Below are 18689 nucleotides of genomic sequence, written 5' to 3'. Positions count from 1 at the left end.
CAGAACTTAATAATGACATTTAGGAAGTTCATACCACTAGATACAAAGAAAGCTGGTGACCCGGATGCAAAGCTAGTGATAGACGGTGATGTATTCATGGAATATGTGGAGAATACTGTTCATGATGTCGAAATCTCAGTGGAAAGCAAACAGGAAATAATTAAGCATTCAGGCGCTTTGTCGACGCCAAGGTGGGGAAGACGACCGTTGTAACTTCTTTGGCAGCAAAGCAGGAGGAATTACTCGAACGTATCAAAGATATTGAATCAGATCGTAATTTGCCGAAGGAACTGATAGATATCTACAGTCAGTTGAGAGACGTCAAGAAAGGTATGTCAATCATTAACCATATATGCGAATTGGAGCTGTTTTATGATAATGTTGTATACCGGTATACATTGAGAAAACTGCAACAAATATAATATCAATTACATGGCTTCTAGATTATTAGAACGTGCAGTATCTCACATGTGTCCAAATTTTCTGCTTATCAGCAGCAATTGATCTAGGTTAGAGCACCACTTTTTGAAGACAACGCAACGCTTATACTGTTGATGGAAAGGGAAGAGAATGTACATAAGACAGAAACATGGTAAAAAGTTTGGAACAATCTTTTGTTACAACATTTGTTACATGTTATGAGGAATAAAGAAAAGTGTTTACAGACATATTTCTGGAAAAGGGTACTAAAACTCACGGTTAACCAAAAGACTATGTTAGGCTTTTTGTTTGGTTTGAGTGAAATAAGAACAATCTATCAAGAGATGAGCACATTTGTACAACAACATAAGATCACAAATCTTAATCATGGTCAAATAATCTAATCTATATTCATACAGCTTTTTAAATCATGTTAAGAGATTTAAAAGTCGCTATGACAACAACAGAGAACTTTCTCATGAAACTACTAGATTACTACCTCCATATTTTTCTTTAATCAAAATAGCAGATATTTTCTTCACTAAAATGGTGACAAGGCCACTTCTCAATTCAGGAAGGTTTCATGTGTGTGGTAAAAGGATATGGTAATATAGACAAATGATTTCATTTTACCATTAAAAACATCTCTATTTCAACCATTTGGAAACACATGCAATTGTTATTAATTAGTGAACAAGTAGCCCTTTTCATCCTGCACTAGCAAATAAAAGCTGACTTTTTAAATTTTAATATGAGCCCTACTTCATGTTTGGTTTGATGCTTGAGGCCAGAAGCAAAGCAAGGCAAGTCTTAGCACCCTCCAGTGGGCACCTCCTTATATTGCTCCGATAAGTTAGGGGATATTTTTTGCCAAGAACTCATACAAAGAAAGAACTGTGCAAAGAAAGGCAAGTGTACCAAATTAAATCAGAAAGCAACATCTTGAACTTAATATCAAACTATGCAGCTGTAATTACCAATGAACTTTACACTTGCAAGCCCTTAAAAGGTCAAAGCTAGTGATTAAAACGGTACCCCATGTGATGTCTTGTCAGAAATCACTACACATTGGTATAATATGCCTTGGTGTTGTGACTCTACAATACTATTTAATGTGTTGATGGTTATGACACAAATCTGTATTTTGATTAAAACAGACAAAGATCTGTCAAAACTAGTCTCAAAGCCAGCATAAAGCTATGATATACCCTACACTACAGACCTCTTTGATTATGCAAATGAGTTCAAAAGCAGTATGTCATATTCATCACATTTTTTGCATAACTAAAATGACATATACCTCAGAATTTGAAGTCCAAGAAAATATTGGAGCATTCAGCATTGATATTTAGCACATTTAATATATACAAATCAAATAATCAGTATGTATTTTTGAATTTCTAATGACTAAGGTACAACTGAAGTCAAATCAAATTTATTGCATTTCTTAATGATAAAAAGCCTAATAACAAAAGCTCATATAATATGCAAATCAGTGAATAATCATTTTGAAAAGACATATCGAATTTCAAATGCCGAAATGTGACCAAAACGCCTCACAATATGACCAGATTTGGTGCCCAATGAGTTTTCATAATTCGACTCATTTCAATGTTCATTACAACTTTAAAGCCCCACCATACAGGAAAAACAACATAAAAAGCAAAAACTAAGTTCTTGGAACTATAGTACCAACATTTACAAAAGGAGTTATGTTGGCAGGTACAAAATTAAATATTGGTATGTTATACATTTCACACTAGTCTTTCGTCCAGATACTTCTATCGGCACATTGTCATGATGCGAGAGATAGTTTGGATACATAAACAGTGTAAAGGCTCTCTGTCTTCAACGTTAACACAAATTTATTTCACAGGTGGAGAGTTACATATCGTCAAAGATAGCAGTAGCAGGGGTCCCCTCTCTCTCCTCTACCAGTGTTGGTTCTCGTCTGGCATTACCGAAGTGTTGTTTCCTTATAAACACACAAAAAGCTTGGTTTTGATCATATGATAGATGTGAATTTAAGATAAAATAATTTATCCAATCACTAATATCAATACAGCTGGTGATCTTCAATGTACATGTCAGTAATAAGATTTAAACCTACTGTTATGCAATTACTTTAACATGCTAATTTAAAGTATCAACTGTTTTCATTATTATTATTACTATTATTATTATTAAAACATGTTGCATTAGACGTATATCATTTAGGACATAAATTTGTGTCCTAAACCCCGGCATCGCTCATGTTGATTGGTAGATTTTATGTCCCTATACCCCATTTGCGTTCATTCATTGGCTGCCTGTATATCCTCAAGTCTCATTAATATTTACTGTTCCGAATGCAACTCATTCATTGGCCGCCATATGTTCCTGTCCTTGCTTCACTTTTGGGTGTTCCTTGTCTCATTCTGCCATGTGCTCATTACTGTAATGCATCTGCGAGCATAGGCAATCATTACCAGACATTATGGAGGCACCGTGGCCCAGTGGTTAGGGTAACGGATTCACTGTCAGAGGGTGGTGAGTTCGAGACCCGGTTCAAGACCCGGTAGATCCAGAGTAACGGACTCACTGTCGGAGGATGGTGAGTTCGAGACTCCAGCACGGTGTTGTGCCCTTGAGCAAGGCACTTTACTCCTCAGTGCTCCATTGGGGGTTAGTGGGTTATGCATACCTCATCCTGTAATTGGGCTAACGCCTGTTGGATGATGGACTAATGAAAAGAAAAAAGAAAAAAAGACAGCTAGAGCGTAGTCGCAACGTTTGTGAAGACAAATTTGTCTAGTTAAACTTCGAAAACGTTCTCGTAAAAGGGAATTAGCTTCTTTGGCGTTTACAACAGTAAGGTGTTTGTCCGTTTTATATGCAAATGGGTTTACAATTGAGCTCTTTTTGTTTTAATTCATAATGTTACTGTTGCCGATGACCATCTGGTGCATTTTTCCTTTGTCTGACATAAACTGCCTTCATAACGCCCAAACAGCAAGTTGTTGAATGGACCAAAGTCACAGTTGTTGTATGGAAATACCGGTAAATTCAACTCATTTACTATCACAAACTCAAAGCAAACCAAAAATTGTGCACATGCAAGGACTGAATTGTATCTGAAATTGCATGTGCCTAATGTAATACCTAATCATATATTCAGCGAGCTCTTATGCCTTCTGTGTTCTTAAAAAGAAATATAACTAGAGTTTAAATTTGCGTCTTATTATGCAAGCTGAATCTGTTGGCACACATTAGTATGTTTAAGATTCCATTTGCTATGTACATGAATTGTGGATGATTGTGTACGTTATGTCTTCAATGTCTTCACAGGATGTTATCACTGAGCAGGACGCTAGTATTTCTGTTCACATCTGTGTTTGTATCACAAAATGGCTGATGTACAGGTGGCATATCCTATTGACAAATCTTGCACTCTGTGAAGAAAAAAATGACAAAATCTTGTCAGTTATCATTAAATATTGAAATTAAAAAGTTATCATTCAAATTTCAATAGTACATTACACATTTGGTGGTTTTTAAGTTACTCATCAAAGCAAATCTTTGTCTGATATGAGAATCATTTCTGTGTTTTGTTCGGTCAACTCAGAGCTCTTTCATTTATCAGTCTATGGTTTGCTGTCACTATACTCAGACACCTTGTATTGTAGTATATCAGTGTTCCCCTGGGTTCCAAATATTGCAGCAAATTTGGCTAGAAGCCCTCAAAAATTATTCGCCAAACCAGATATTCAATTAGCCAAGCGGATATCACTGATAGCAAATGACGTCATTTCTCTGTACTTAATATGCAAAAATAAATATTTGTCTGCATGCATTTTCCGCAAGAATGACGGAAATACACCATGTTAGTGATAGCTACTAAGGATACTAAAAGTCACACCAATTTATGATTATGTTCAGACTACAAGGTGCCAACATCATCCATTTGTCCGAATTCAGCGATACTTGTCCAAAGTTAGGCGTATGCAATGCAGCTATATTTAGTAACAAACCTGTAATCGCTATCAGTGCTGTTCAGTATATATTGCTGTAGACAATAGCACGAAAGCTGCTTGAGCATACTAGTTTTTCAAATGATCAGATATCGATTCTCATAGCAGTTCAAAAGTAAAATACTCTCAGACTTGAGAAATGTGTGCATTTTAGACTTTTGATACATTTGCTGTAGGCTTGAATTTAGCATGGAGCTTTGGTAGCTCCATGAATTTAGCAGGCGATGCTCGGACAGCGCACAGCGTATCAATGACACTTGGGTCAGGGGTCATCACCAAAAACGTCAGTGCATATTCACTGCTAACTTTAATCATGCCACGGATCGCGGAAATCATGGATCATAAATCCAAATGTTCATGTCTATTACGTAAACAGAACCCTAAAATATTGGGTGATTATGGCTTAAATTGCTATAATCATTGTTAACATCTGGAAGGACACGGGGAAAAGGGTTTAGACCTTGACATGTATGGGTCACCATGCGTCACCTACTCCTACCACTTGCTGGATGCACTTGAGATGTAACCTAATCTACCAACTGCCCTCATTTACCGTTACCTAAACAACTTGCGTCACCCTTTCCATGTCATTATGCATGCGCATATCAGTGTGATCAAAGCTATAGATCGTCCATGCAACGCTCAAGTTCACACCGCAAAATTCACCATGCCAAAAACGAAGAAAAGCAGGGGCCGCGCCTGGGCGGCCCCTTGTACATCGACAAGGTGGAAGAGATGCCCAGCGCACAGCGGACTGCCATGGGCGACCGGTAGCACGTTGCCTGATGCACGGTACCCAGAGTCCGGTACCACCATCCAGGCTGCCATGACGCCTCGTCGCCCCCGCCATGACAGTACATGCGTAACCCTGGATTTTGGCCAAACACTTGCCTCCGTGTCACTCCTTTGCATTAAAAAACATAATGTTTTTATATGGAGAAGTATCTTTTTGTTTCACTGACGATCAAGTTGAACACTCAAATATATCAACAAGACTTGCGCATAGTGCACGATATGAATGCGGAACTCGGCGGACGAGCGAGCGCCTTCTCTGAAAATCTGTTTAAGATAACACGTCACAATACACTGAAAATTCTTGCGAATTCATCTTTAATCTTTAAGGAAGCCAATTCACACAAGTATCTAACATCAGTAAAGATATTTTCTTGTTGGCAGCAATACACCACCAAAATTTTCGCCACTCTACGTTGTAAAAAAGCTGTATGCTTTTGACCATGCCGTTACCTTACTTTCCAAATTCATGGTGGACTTTCCTACTCTGATCATAATCTTTCTTTCCATTTCATAGCTTTACTTAGGGGTGGTTTCTCCCCCATGTTGGAGGAGGTGCCTAAGTAAAAAAGGAAAGTTTGCCGTTATTGCTTATAGTTTCACCGTCACTAAAATCCTTCAGTGTTGACGACGACATGGTTGTCACTGCACGGAGTAATCTGTAGGCACACATTGCGCGTAGTCCAACCCAAAACTTAGCAACATTTTAGTCAAATAGTCTGGTAAACAAACAAATGGGTACTTTTTGTTTGTGAGCTATTTCCGTACAATTTTATTCATTACTGTATGAGTTACAAATACGATCTCCATAAGGTCAGGGATGCGTGCCTGTATACCAACAGTCAGTGAATGCAGTCAAACAACCAAATCACAACACTCAGTAACATTATTGCCTGTATACCAACATTCAGTGAATGCAGTCCTACAACACAACCACAACACTCAAGTCACACTGCCTGTATACCAACAGTTAGTGAATGCAGTCATACAACCCAACCCACAACACTCAATGACACTGCCTGTATACCAATAGTCAGTGAATGCAGTCCTACAACCAAACATACATGTAATACTCAGTCACAATGCCTGTATATGAACGGAGACTATCAGTGAATGCAAACCTAAAAATCAACCACAACACTCAGTTATAGTGTATATATCGATCCCCAGTCTGCGAAAAGTCTTACAGTGCACAACAACACTCAGCAAATTATTCTCAAAATTTGATATGGGTAGTTCTCTTGCATTTGTATGAGCTGAATTCTGAACACACAAGGACATTCAGAAAATAATCAGAAAATTAGGCCTGACACATACTTGGTTTTCAGTCCCTCTAAATTAAGTTGTTACGACTTTGTCACCAATACTCCACGTTGAACATGCTTAGAAAAACTTCCATAATTGGTGTAATAGAGAATAACGGCACATAATTCAATAATTGCAACACCATCCTTCCTGGGGAAACTGTTTCAACACAGATCTATGCATCAGCCAACCACAAACATGACAGTCTGCTAAAGTTTACTCCACTACCTTCAATGTATTCTGTTGTGATATTTATATGCCCACAGACTTGGAGGAAGTCTAGGATAATGCATGTGACCCAACTGGGTGGATATCCCATAATGCAATAACGTGGGCATGCTCAGAGCATATCCATACCCATCAACATGGGAACAGTGCTGTCTGATATTTTGCACAGATTGTCACCTAAGGCCATCTTGTGTCCTACTTTGACTGAGAAAGAATAGCATGTACCTGATTCGGTTTTAAGTAAACTCAGTGTTTTTGAGCTTGACGACCTTGGATTGCAGAGTAGAAGTGAACTTAGTAATGGCACTTCATGTAGCCTGAAAAGCAAAAGGTTTGATATTCTGTCATTTACTTAAAATATCACTTTGTCATGTGCATTACACCGCTGAAATGAAGTTACACTGAACTCGCTATTTTAATTTTAAGGAGACAAGGTGCTACACAGTATTTTATTCTAAACATACTGGTACTTGTTCAAGCTGTTGATATCCCCCTTTATGTAAGTTAGAGGTAAATAATGTCATTCTAAAACGTTTGGAAAAATAAAGTCCCATATGGATTATTATCCACCAAAGACTCTTTATCTTTTCCACCAATAACTCCTGATATATTTGTGAAACACACCACACTGCATCATGATAAAACTAAGTGTTTACTGCAAATGAAAGGAAACCACCAGGAAAACTGCATGTACATACAAGAAACCTCAAAACTTCTCTAAACGATAACTCAAGCCCGGGGGATCATGGGAGTATGATACAAGCCAATGGGATGGCAACAGAAAAGATGATAATAGCATTGTGTAGGGTATGACAAGGTCAGGCCCAGCTGGTCATGGTGAGATGACACGAGCCTGGTAGGAGTTACCGGTAGACAAGTAAAGAATGCAACCAACAATGAAAGGACCTGACTTGAAAACCAAGGGGTCATCATTGTGATATGATATGAGCCTGGGGGAGCCAGACTGGTGGAACATGGAACAGACAATGAAAAAGCACAGATGACTCAAGCCCGGGGGATCACTGTGATGTGATATGAGCCTGGGGCTAAGACTGGTGGGAACAGAACAGATGAAGACAACAGGCGACAAAGAATGTGTGGGGTATGATAGGGGACTCCGGCCAATGGATCGTGGTCGACATGATACAAGCATGGGAGAATTCAGACAGGTGGAGAACAGAACAAACGGTGAACATACGTGATGAGCCTAGGAGAGACCATACAGGTGGTGACTGGAATGGACTGTGACAACAGGTAGAGGCAGGTGATCAAGCCCAGGGGATCACTGTGATATGATACAAACTGCGGTGGGGGTGAGGGGTAAAAGGGGTTGATATGGAACGGACAGTGCAAAATGTATGGGGTATACCGGTAGACAGGTGACTGAATTGGCCTAGGGGATTACTATGATATGGTATATGACTGCATGGGAGGAGACAAACAGGTGGATAACTGATCAGACTATGAAAACTGCATGCATGGATTGATATCCAGGGTATCATGGTGACAAGATACCAGCGTAGGGCCATTAGACAGATGGAGAACGGTACAGACACTGAGACATATTCCAGGGGTTTAGACAGGGGTTTAGACAAGTGAGTCAAACCCTGGGTGACATGCATGGGATACAGTACAGCATGTGACTGGGGCCCAGCGTGCCTGGGGGAGTCAAACAGATGGAGACAAAACAGGCGTTGGTTGAACAGAGAGGATCATGGTAGTGTAATATGAGGAAGACAGGTACAGACATAATCAACAGAGAAATGTGCACACATGCAGGTAAAGAGATGTGACCCGGAACCCAGGGGATCATGGTAGTGGAGGCTGGGGGAGTCAGATAGATGGAGAGTGCATGGTGTGTGGTGGGTGATTGCAGTCCCAGGGATCATTGTGATATGATATGAGTCTGGGGAGCAGACAGGAGGAGGTATGGTGATTAAGGCAATGAAGCAAATAAACACTGTATAGCAGTGAACTGAACAGGCAAAATCAAAAGTTGCTGTCCAGAAGAATGTCAGTACACACAAAGCAATGTCTCTTCAAAAGCATGTTGCCATCAATGAGAGTGCGAAGTCAATGGTAGCAGGAAATGTCAGTTCCTGTGAAGCAAAGTCCTGCAATCAGCGTGTTATCATCAGTGAACTGCATGATGTGAGGAAACTGGAGTAATGAGAAATTAATTGAATGACAAAAGGAAAAGTCTATAGTCCACTGCATTGAAAAGCCTGAAGGAGAAAAGTTCATCCAGTCACACTGATTTGCAACTGAAGTGATGTAACTGGTGTGCTTTCAGTGCTGCCATAATAATGTTTGTGGTAATATATTAAAGACATAGATAGGTCTGCTGATTGAAATGTTATATGGACGGTGAGTGAGTTCACTAGCAGGTAGACCTTGAGCCAGGCAGACTCAACGATAAGATTCAAGCACTGGCTTATTGCAAAGGCATATTGGTACGAGTATTCCTGGAGGGTCACAGACTTTTGCAAATGTATTTTGTGTGCTTCAAGAAATGAAGACAGAGAGTTAGTAGGGCAGATATTGATTCCATTCCAAGTAAGTGCATATTAAGTGATAACTTGTTGAGATGAGTCTGTTTTACATCCTGGTGTTTACTGTCATGTAATTGGGTTGCCTAGCAACAGGACAAAGTGTTCTCTGTCACAGAACAGCACGAAGGTCTCATACTCACAAGTTGAAGAAAAGGAACTACAATGGTTGGGGATTGTTGGCATGAGTGGTACTGCACAGGGTTTGCTTCGTGGGAATGGCGCATTAGTTCAGAAGCGGTGCATCTAAAAACAAGCACAAAGAATCAGAAATGGTGTAAAAAATGGCAGATGTATGTTCTCTGTACAAAGAGCAAATTTCATGCAAGTCTAAACTGTGCAATAAATGCAATGCTGGGGAAAACACTTTTGAAGGCTGGCCATATCAACACACTGAAGAGGGGCTGGATGATGTTAGTAAACCAGGAGAGAGCCAGCAAACAACTGAATAAACTCAGCAAATGCTAGTGAATTTGATCTCCAATGCATTTGTTATTCAAACACAAAATGTGAGTTGCGCCTTATACTGGTAGTAGCATGGGGGGGGAGGAGACATTGAGATTTCATTATCAATAGGACCTAACAGACTTGAATATATGCCACCAAGATGGCCAACAAAGAGCACCGAATGACTTGAAAGACAGAGAAAGACAATGTTTACATCATACAGGTCAATGCCAACTGGAGTATAGTAATATTTATTACGTAGCATATCCTTTGGATGATATTTCCAAATTCCAATAAAGAACTGCACAAAAATATTAGTGTCTACAAACAGTCTCCTTTCCCTTTACTAGCTTTAATAGGAAACACTTTAATTGCAACCCCTGATCTCTTGACCACTCACAGCAGTTAGTCCATAAGCTGCCTAATTAGCTACTGTGTCAGGGATTACTGATACTCACTTCTGTCATGACAATACTGTCCTCCTCTCTATTCTGTGGTAAAAATATTGTCCTTCACTCTAAAATTGTGAATATACCATTACTGTTCTTCATCCCATTGTGTATTGAAAATAATGTCCTCAGCATATATCTTTGGAAATACTACAGTCCTTTACTCAATGCTGCACCAATAACACTGTTTTTTCCAAACCATTATGATAATAGTGTCCTGCAACCTATTCTACAAAGGAAATATCATCCTTCACTGTGTTGTTTGTTGTACTCTCCTCTACCCTGAAATGCTTTCCTTCTTGCTATTCCAGTGTTCTTCCTGAATAAGGTAACAGGGGCGTGGCCTTCTTGTAAATTCCGAGCACCCCCTTGCCAAAAATGAAAAAGATTTATTTTTTTGAAAAATAAAACAATAAAATGTACGGGGAAAAAAAAGCAAAATGCAAGCGTGAGCGTCGATCCTGCAGGCTGCAAACGTAATTCTCATCGATCTTGCAAATCTCGCGAGTTTGTGATGTCATCCGAGACCACTACCCCATGTGCAACTCATTGATGGCAGCCATTTACTTGTGCATGTCTCAGGCCGTGATGTTAGCCACACGGTCCCTCCATAGGGACTGTGCATTAGGTAACCGACTTAGCTGAGTAAACATGCCTAGGAGTTTGAGGGTAACCAAGGACAGCAGAGTACACTGAAGTTTTTATAGGAGGTTAGAATTTCACTTGTGTATTCCTTCCCAAAGCAAAACGACCTATTTTTAGGCTCGGCCGGAAGTGTATGTGTATCAGGCTGAGAACATGTAACCCTAAGTGTTATGGTGATAATTTTGACATCAATGAATAAATGTATGTCTGTCGTTATGTTTTTGTTTTCAAAAAATGTAATCTTCATTGAAATCAGTGAACTGGAATAAAAGTTATGGAACACTGTCTCAGATTTCTTTTCCTTTTGAGTTTTTTATATGAAAAAAATCTGATAAAATACTCCCCAAGTGCCACCAAATAACACCATTTTAATCTCTGTTTTTCAAAAGCTCCAACGGCAGGAGGGGGGACACCCGCATCGCACCACGTCTTCGCCCTCTTGTAAAAAAATCCTGGGGAGAACACTGTATTCTGTTTTATAAGTTCACTCTAGCCTCTTATGATAAAACTATTCTAGGAACAAAGAAACTGCATATATTTGCCATCAGTCATCAATAAAACATTAAAGTTGTAGAATGGTTACATTTTGCCATTAACCCTTTTCCTGCCGAGCGCCCTTGTCCGTTATCCTCCCAAGTCAGTAGAAAACCGCCCCATAATATGTGCCTGCAAAAGATTGGCTCTCCTGCATGTTATCCAGCCAGGCATTTTGGCAGAAATCGCCCATTTTCAGGGTAGTTTTAGCCGTACTTATACGTGTTAGACTTCGATAATTTCTACATGCCCGTAGACAGGGGAAGGAGCTCAAGGGTTGCTGCAGAAAAAAATTGAGGTCACCGGCTTTGTTTGCCCCTGGGAGTGCGTCATTTTATTGCCGTTTCATGTTTATTTTTTCGGAAATAAACTCCTTCAGTATTACGCACATCCGCTAGGCACAAACATCACCTCACTCGTCTGTTAGTCAGAGACCCTGAGGGTCGTGCTAGGGGTGCAGAAGCACCGTCAAACCTGTCCTGTTTCCCCAGGGTAGGGTCAATTGAATACGTACCTTAACCCTTTCACCACCATGGTTTGTCCCAAATCCATTGTTTTCTATGGTAAAGTTTGGACCTGTATACAGGGAACTGGGGGTGAAAGGGTTAACGACTTGGCAGTGTAGCACAAAAACTACGTTTTTGCCGTTGTATTAACGACATGGCTGAGCCATTGAAGCACAGCTCAACGTAGTTTAGCCAGCTCAGTTGAGAGTTGGCTTACGAGTGTTACCGTTCATTACTGACTTAATCGAGTGGTCCTCAGTCAGGTACGGGTTTGTACCGACATGGCTTGGGCTGCAGCTAACCAGTGATAACCAGTCACTACACCCAAGTCTTCAGTTCACTTTTGTGATGCACGGGTGCAACGCAATATGCTTCCATTGTTCTAGCCATCGACGTGTCCACATGCCTGGCAGCCATATTGTACTGCTAGCTGGTTTGCATAACAAAAGCAGTCCCTGCTAACTGCAGGCGGTATCCCCGTAGCATATTGACCTTATGTCACCTTTTGAATTCTCTGTACGCAAACAGCGTACGTAGTTACTAATGCGTCGGCAAGAGGATACGTTTGCCTGCAAACCAGAGCCAATACTTCGGACGATGGAATAAAAATCCAAAGCTACGTCCATTGAATGGCACGGCCAAGGCGGTGAAGGACGTTGCCTGGCTTGAACTTGCAGAGCTGAAGCCCAGCTTAGTACGTCGGACACCAGTTTGTAATGGTATTTCCGAGTCGTTCATATCCGTTCCATTGGAGGAACAAGTCGAGCCGTCCCGTCAAAAATACGTTCTCATTTTCAGTCACGCACAACTGAATAAGTGACTTTCGTCTCGCACCATCGGCATATCTGCCAAGTCGTTTGCAAGAGGTAGCCTTCTAGATTAGCATTGCCGAGTTGGTCAAGTTCGGCAGCAATCTCTATAGTGCCAGGCAGCCAAGTACGTCCAACTCCGCCAGAAAACGTCACCATGCTATCCTGCCAAGTCCGCTAAAAAGCGGTAAAAAAAACCCAGCCCCCCTCGGGTGTGGGGGACTGGCGGACAGGTTTCTGCACCTTTCCCTGTCTATTGACTCCCTGCGAACCCATTTCGAGGGGAAAAGGCGTTCCTTGTCAGAAAACCTCTCCTCCGATGACCCCTAAACGCACAGGGGATAGCAAAACGTAGTGCCGTCGACTTGGCAGGAAAGGGGGTACCCAAAAAGGGCCCGATTTCCACCGGGTTGGGAGAATAACGGTCACCAGTGCTTAGATTCTGGCTACACCGAATTTCAAGCGGATTTTCACCGACTTGGCAGGAAAAGGGTTAAAGTGTTGAATGGTGCCTGTGATATCTTAAATTATATTACCATGCCCTAGCCTATGCATTTTAATTGGTTGTGCTGAACCATGTGACCGACCACAAACACACAGTAATGGTTTGTTTACATGCCTGTGAATATGAACATTAACAACTCACAGTATCATAAACGCGTAACTTTACACCCTACATGTAAATTGTGATTTGCACAAAGATTATAATCAATCACAAAATCAAATGGAGCCATTTTGGGCAACGTTAAAACACTTTCCAAAAACATCTCCGGATTTGCAAAATTTTTTCAGCACATGATAGTGCTTCACATATTGCACTGAGCTCACATATTCCAGTACATCACTATTCAGTGAATACAGCATTTGTTATACAAATTCTGGGGCCCTGTTGTCATCTACTGTACGTGGGAAATTTTTGAAAATTTTGACAGTTTCTTGGGTTCACTCCCCCTCCAACATTCAAAAACATTGATAGATGTATTAAATAAACAAAAAAAAACCAAACCTATTTCAACCACTGTATAAAAATATTGTTATGACAGAAATTTTGCTCAATTGTGGTATCTTACATCTAAATTCAAATCAATTTTTGAGATACTGCCTACCAACCTAATTTAATTGAATACGCAAATAGGGAAATAGCAGAAAGATAACATTGACTGGACAACCCAGACAGCAATGGCCATATTCACCCCTTTTCAATACAACATTGACTGGACAACCCAGACAGCAATGGCCATATTATTCACCCCTTTTCAATACAACATTGACTGGACAACCCAGACAGCAATGGCCATATTCACCCCTTTTCAATACAACATTGACTGGACAACCCAGACAGCAATGGCCATATTCACCCCTTTTCAATACAACATTGACTGGACAACCCAGACAGCAATGGCCATATTCACCCCTTTTCAATACAACTTGACTGGACAACCCAGACAGCAATGGCCATATTCACCCCTTTTCAATACAACATTGACTGGACAACCCAGACAGCAATGGCCATATTCACCCCTTTTCAATACAGCATTGACTGGACAACCGAGACAGCAATGGCCATATTCACCCCTTTTCAATACAACATTGACTGGACAACCCAGACAGCAATGGCCATATTCACCCCTTTTCAATACAACATTGACTGGACAACCCAGACAGCAATGGCCATATTCACCCCTTTTCAATACAACATTGACTGGACAACCCAGACAGCAATGGCCATATTCACCCCTTTTCAATACAACATTGACTGGACAACCCAGACAGCAATGGCCATATTCACCCCTTTTCAATACAACATTGACTGGACAAGCCAGACAGCAATGGCCATATTCATCCCTTTTCAATACAACATTGACTGGACAACCCAGACAGCAATGGCCATACTCACCCCTTTTCAATACAACATTGACTGGACAACCCAGACAGCAATGGCCATATTCACCCCTTTTCAATACAACATTGACTGGACAACCCAGACAGCAATGGCCATATTCACCCCTTTTCAATACAACATTGACTGGACAACCCAGACAGCAATGGCCATATTCACCCCTTTTCAATACAACATTGACTGGACAACCCAGACAGCAATGGCCATATTCACCCCTTTTCAATACAACATTGACTGGACAACCCAGACAGCAATGGCCATATTTACCCCTTTTCAATACAACATTGACTGGACAACCCAGACAGCAATGGCAATATTCACCCCTTTTCAATACAACATTGACTGGACAACCCAGACAGCAATGGCCATATACGGTATATATTCACCCCTTTTCAATACAACATTGACTGGACAACCCAGACAGCAATGGCAATATTCACCCCTTTTCAATACAACATTGACTGGACAACCCAGACAGCAATGGCCATATTCACCCTTTTCAATACAACATTGACTGGACAACCCAGACAGCAATGGCCATATTCACCCCTTTTTCAATACAATATTGACTGGACAACCCAGACAGCAATGGCCATATTCACCCCTTTTCAATACAACATTGACTGGACAACCCACACAGCAATGGCCATATTCACCCTTTTCAATACAACATTGACTGGACAACCCAGACAGCAATGGCCATATTCACCCCTTTTCAATACAACATTGACTGGACAACCCAGACAGCAATGGCCATATTCACCCCTTTTCAATACAACATTGACTGGACAACCAAGACAGCAATGGCCATATTCACCCCTTTTCAATACAACATTGACTGGACAACCCAGACAGCAATGGCCATATTCACCCCTTTTCAATACAACATTGACTGGACAACCCAGACAGCAATGGCCATATTCACCCCTTTTCAATACAACATTGACTGGACAACCCAGACAGCAATGGCCATATTCACCCCTTTTCAATACAACATTGACTGGACAACCCAGACAGCAATGGCCATATTCACCCCTTTTCAATACAACATTGACTGGACAAACACTACAACATTGTTAAGACCCCATCAATTATTCTAGAAATACTGTAGAAATTAAAACAGATGTCAGAATTCACTGGACAAATGGTAAAGACACTGCCTTTGCTTCAGAAAAAAAATCCCACATAATTGTAGCATATTACACCAAAGATTTGTTGAGATACAGAATAATTACCCAAGTTCATTAATTGTGCAAATTAGTAATTAATTCAGAATTGAAATTCTCTGGACCAAATGCAGTGACACTGCCATTGTTTCCCTTACATTCCAAAACAATTGTTGTGCGTTCTACTCAATAATTATTTAGGTACAGCCTGAAATTCTTAATTATGCAAATCAGTGATTACAATGGACATAAAATACAACAGACAGCAGGCAATAAAACTGTGTTGGCTTCAGCAACAATATGACAAAATTGTAGCATATTGCAACAAACTATTATTGAGATATTGCCTAATTATCTTCTAAATTCATTGTTATGTAAATTATCACTTACCACAGAGATAAAATTCACATAACACAAAGTGATGACACTGCCATGGCTACTGTAACAATTCAACAAGATTGTAGCATTTTAAATTGCACCATTAATGAGGTACAGCCTAATTACCAAAATTCATTAATTATGCAAATAAGTAATTATCAGAGAGGTAAAATCCACTAGACAAGTGGCAATAAAACTGCCATGGCCTCACTAACAATTCCACAAAATTGTAGCATATTACACCCAACCACTTTTGAGATACAGCCTAATACCAAAGTTCATTAATTATGCAAATAAGTTATTATAAAAGAGATAAAATCCATCGGACAAAAGGCAGTGACACTGCCATGGCTTTAGTAACAATTCTGCAAAATTGTAGCAAACTACACTGAACAATTATTGAGATATTGCCTAATTACCAAAATTCATTAATTATGCAAATAGGTAATTATCCCAGAGGTAAAATCCACCAGACAAGTGGCAATAAAACTGCCATGGCTTCACTAACAATTCCACAAAATTGTGGCGTATTACACCCAACCACTTTTGAGATACAGCCTAATTACCAAAGTTCATTAATTATGCAAATAGGTAATTATCACGGAGGTAAAATTCACCAGACAAGTGGCAATAAAACTGCCATGGCCTCACTGACAATTCCACAAAATTGTGGCACATTACACCCAACCACTTTTGAGATACAGGCCTAATTACCAAAGTTCATTAATTATGCAAATAAGTTTATAAAAGAGATAAAATCCATCGGACAAAAGGCAGTGACACTGCCATGGCTTCAGTAACAATTCTGCAAAATTGTAGCAAACTACACTGAATAATTATTGAGATATTGCCTAATTACCAAAATTCATTAATTATGCAAATTAAATGATCATAGCAAAATTTAAATTATCACCAAAAACCTAAAGAATGTAAAATAGTTTTAATTAGTGATCAGTGTAACAACTATAAAATTCACAAACAGATGAAAAATACATAAACCTGTCTGAAATTTATGTTTAGTGGTTGTAAATTAATTAATTATGCAAATTATTAATATTTGTAAAGTAATAAATTATTTATTTGTGAAGAACTTTGCAAGAATTTGTCAGTTTCATTTCAAAAGAAATCGTTATAAGGCAGTTTATTGTTTTATCAGCTGTTGACCTTTGACCTACATTTGCAAATTGATATCTTATAGGGAAACCCCTACCAGACACTATCAGGTCATTGTCAAGGCCTGGTGAGAAACCAGGAGAAGTCTTGAACCCACGGGGATTGACAATAAACCAGAATGAACATGTACTTGTCAGTGACATTGGAGATGAAGTCAGTGAGCAGCCTGGCAGTGTGAAGACAATATCAGCAGACACTGCACAGATTCTAACATCTGTCACAGTTCATGGCTTACCTTACAGATTTAGTCCATGGGACACAAAAATGGCAGACAATGGTGACTATTACACAGCGGATAGAGGCAACAAATGCATTGTAGTGAGTGATGCAAAGAGTAAAGTGAAACAAATAATAGCAATGGGTAAACTGAAAGACCCCACTGGTGTATTTGTTGATAAAGACAGAAATGTTTTCATAGCAGACTACGATGCAGACTGTGTAATCAAATGTAATGGAGATGGGGACATTATTTCAAGTCAACAACTCAGTGGGCCCTGGTCTCTGACCATGAATAGCAAATATCAACTCATAGTGTCATGTCAGGGTGAAAATTGTATCTATGTTTTGGACAGTAATCTTGAAATATTGAATCAATTTGGAAGTGATCACTTAGTGAAACCATGTGGAGTTACAGTTGACAATGCAGACAATATTTATGTGGCAGATGCAGGGAAGATAGTGAAATTTGATAGACAGGGTGAATACCAGGAAACTGTAACTGAAGATGTAAACCCTTGGGACATTGCAGTGTTTACAGACGGTAGAATAGTTTGTTCAGATGTCAATGATTACACTGTCAAGGTCATTTACAAGTAAGAAATCTGAGAAGACAGTCAATGCAAATATTGCAGCAAATCTAACTTGTACACTGAACAACCTACAAACACATCACCACCATAACTGACACAATTTCCGCCGTTTTCATCAAAACGCACCATTTTTTGTCAGCCAAGTTGGGGTTAGAATTTCACGTTATGACGTAAGGAAATGACTCCAAGTGGAATTGAAGTCATTGCTTGAAATTTTGTATTATTTTCAGAGTAAACTTTTTGAAATTGTGAAGAATTTTAATTGCCCTTGCCAAAGATATCATCTTGTAACAAACTTTAGACAAGTTATGTTTTCAACTTTGTGACAAGTGTACAGACCATATGACTCTCCACCTTGTCACATCCGTGTTAACAAGCTTGTCAACACGCTTGACATGAAACTTACACAAGCGTGGGACAAGTTTGAATCTTACAAGCTTGTAACAATTCAAAAGGTTCAGGAAAGTGGAAGGTTGAGAATTACAAGCTTTTAACAAGGTTGTGGAACACTATGTGTGTCTGCTGGTTTATTCATCTATCAAAGGTTGTATCAAGGTTGTATATTACCC

At 39.8% G+C, this 18689-nt stretch overlaps 1 protein-coding gene across 1 annotated transcript; it reads left to right on the top strand.

Moving 5' to 3' along the window:
• The first annotated feature begins 208 nt into the window (after nucleotides 1-208).
• On the top strand, nucleotides 209-18173 carry LOC139129736 (tripartite motif-containing protein 2-like). The gene is made up of 2 exons (XM_070695423.1): nucleotides 209-330; nucleotides 17337-18173. Exon 2 carries the CDS (start codon nucleotides 17576-17578, stop codon nucleotides 18125-18127), a length of 552 nt encoding a protein of 183 aa, XP_070551524.1. The 5' UTR covers nucleotides 209-330; nucleotides 17337-17575; the 3' UTR covers nucleotides 18128-18173.
• The last annotated feature ends 516 nt before the right edge of the window (nucleotides 18174-18689 follow it).

The sequence above is a fragment of the Ptychodera flava genome, chromosome 3, assembly GCF_041260155.1.
Source record: "Ptychodera flava strain L36383 chromosome 3, AS_Pfla_20210202, whole genome shotgun sequence".
NCBI classification, from domain to species: domain Eukaryota; kingdom Metazoa; phylum Hemichordata; class Enteropneusta; family Ptychoderidae; genus Ptychodera; species Ptychodera flava.
Note: the sequence above shows the minus strand (reverse complement) of the source record. Positions and strands in the feature narration are given on the sequence as shown.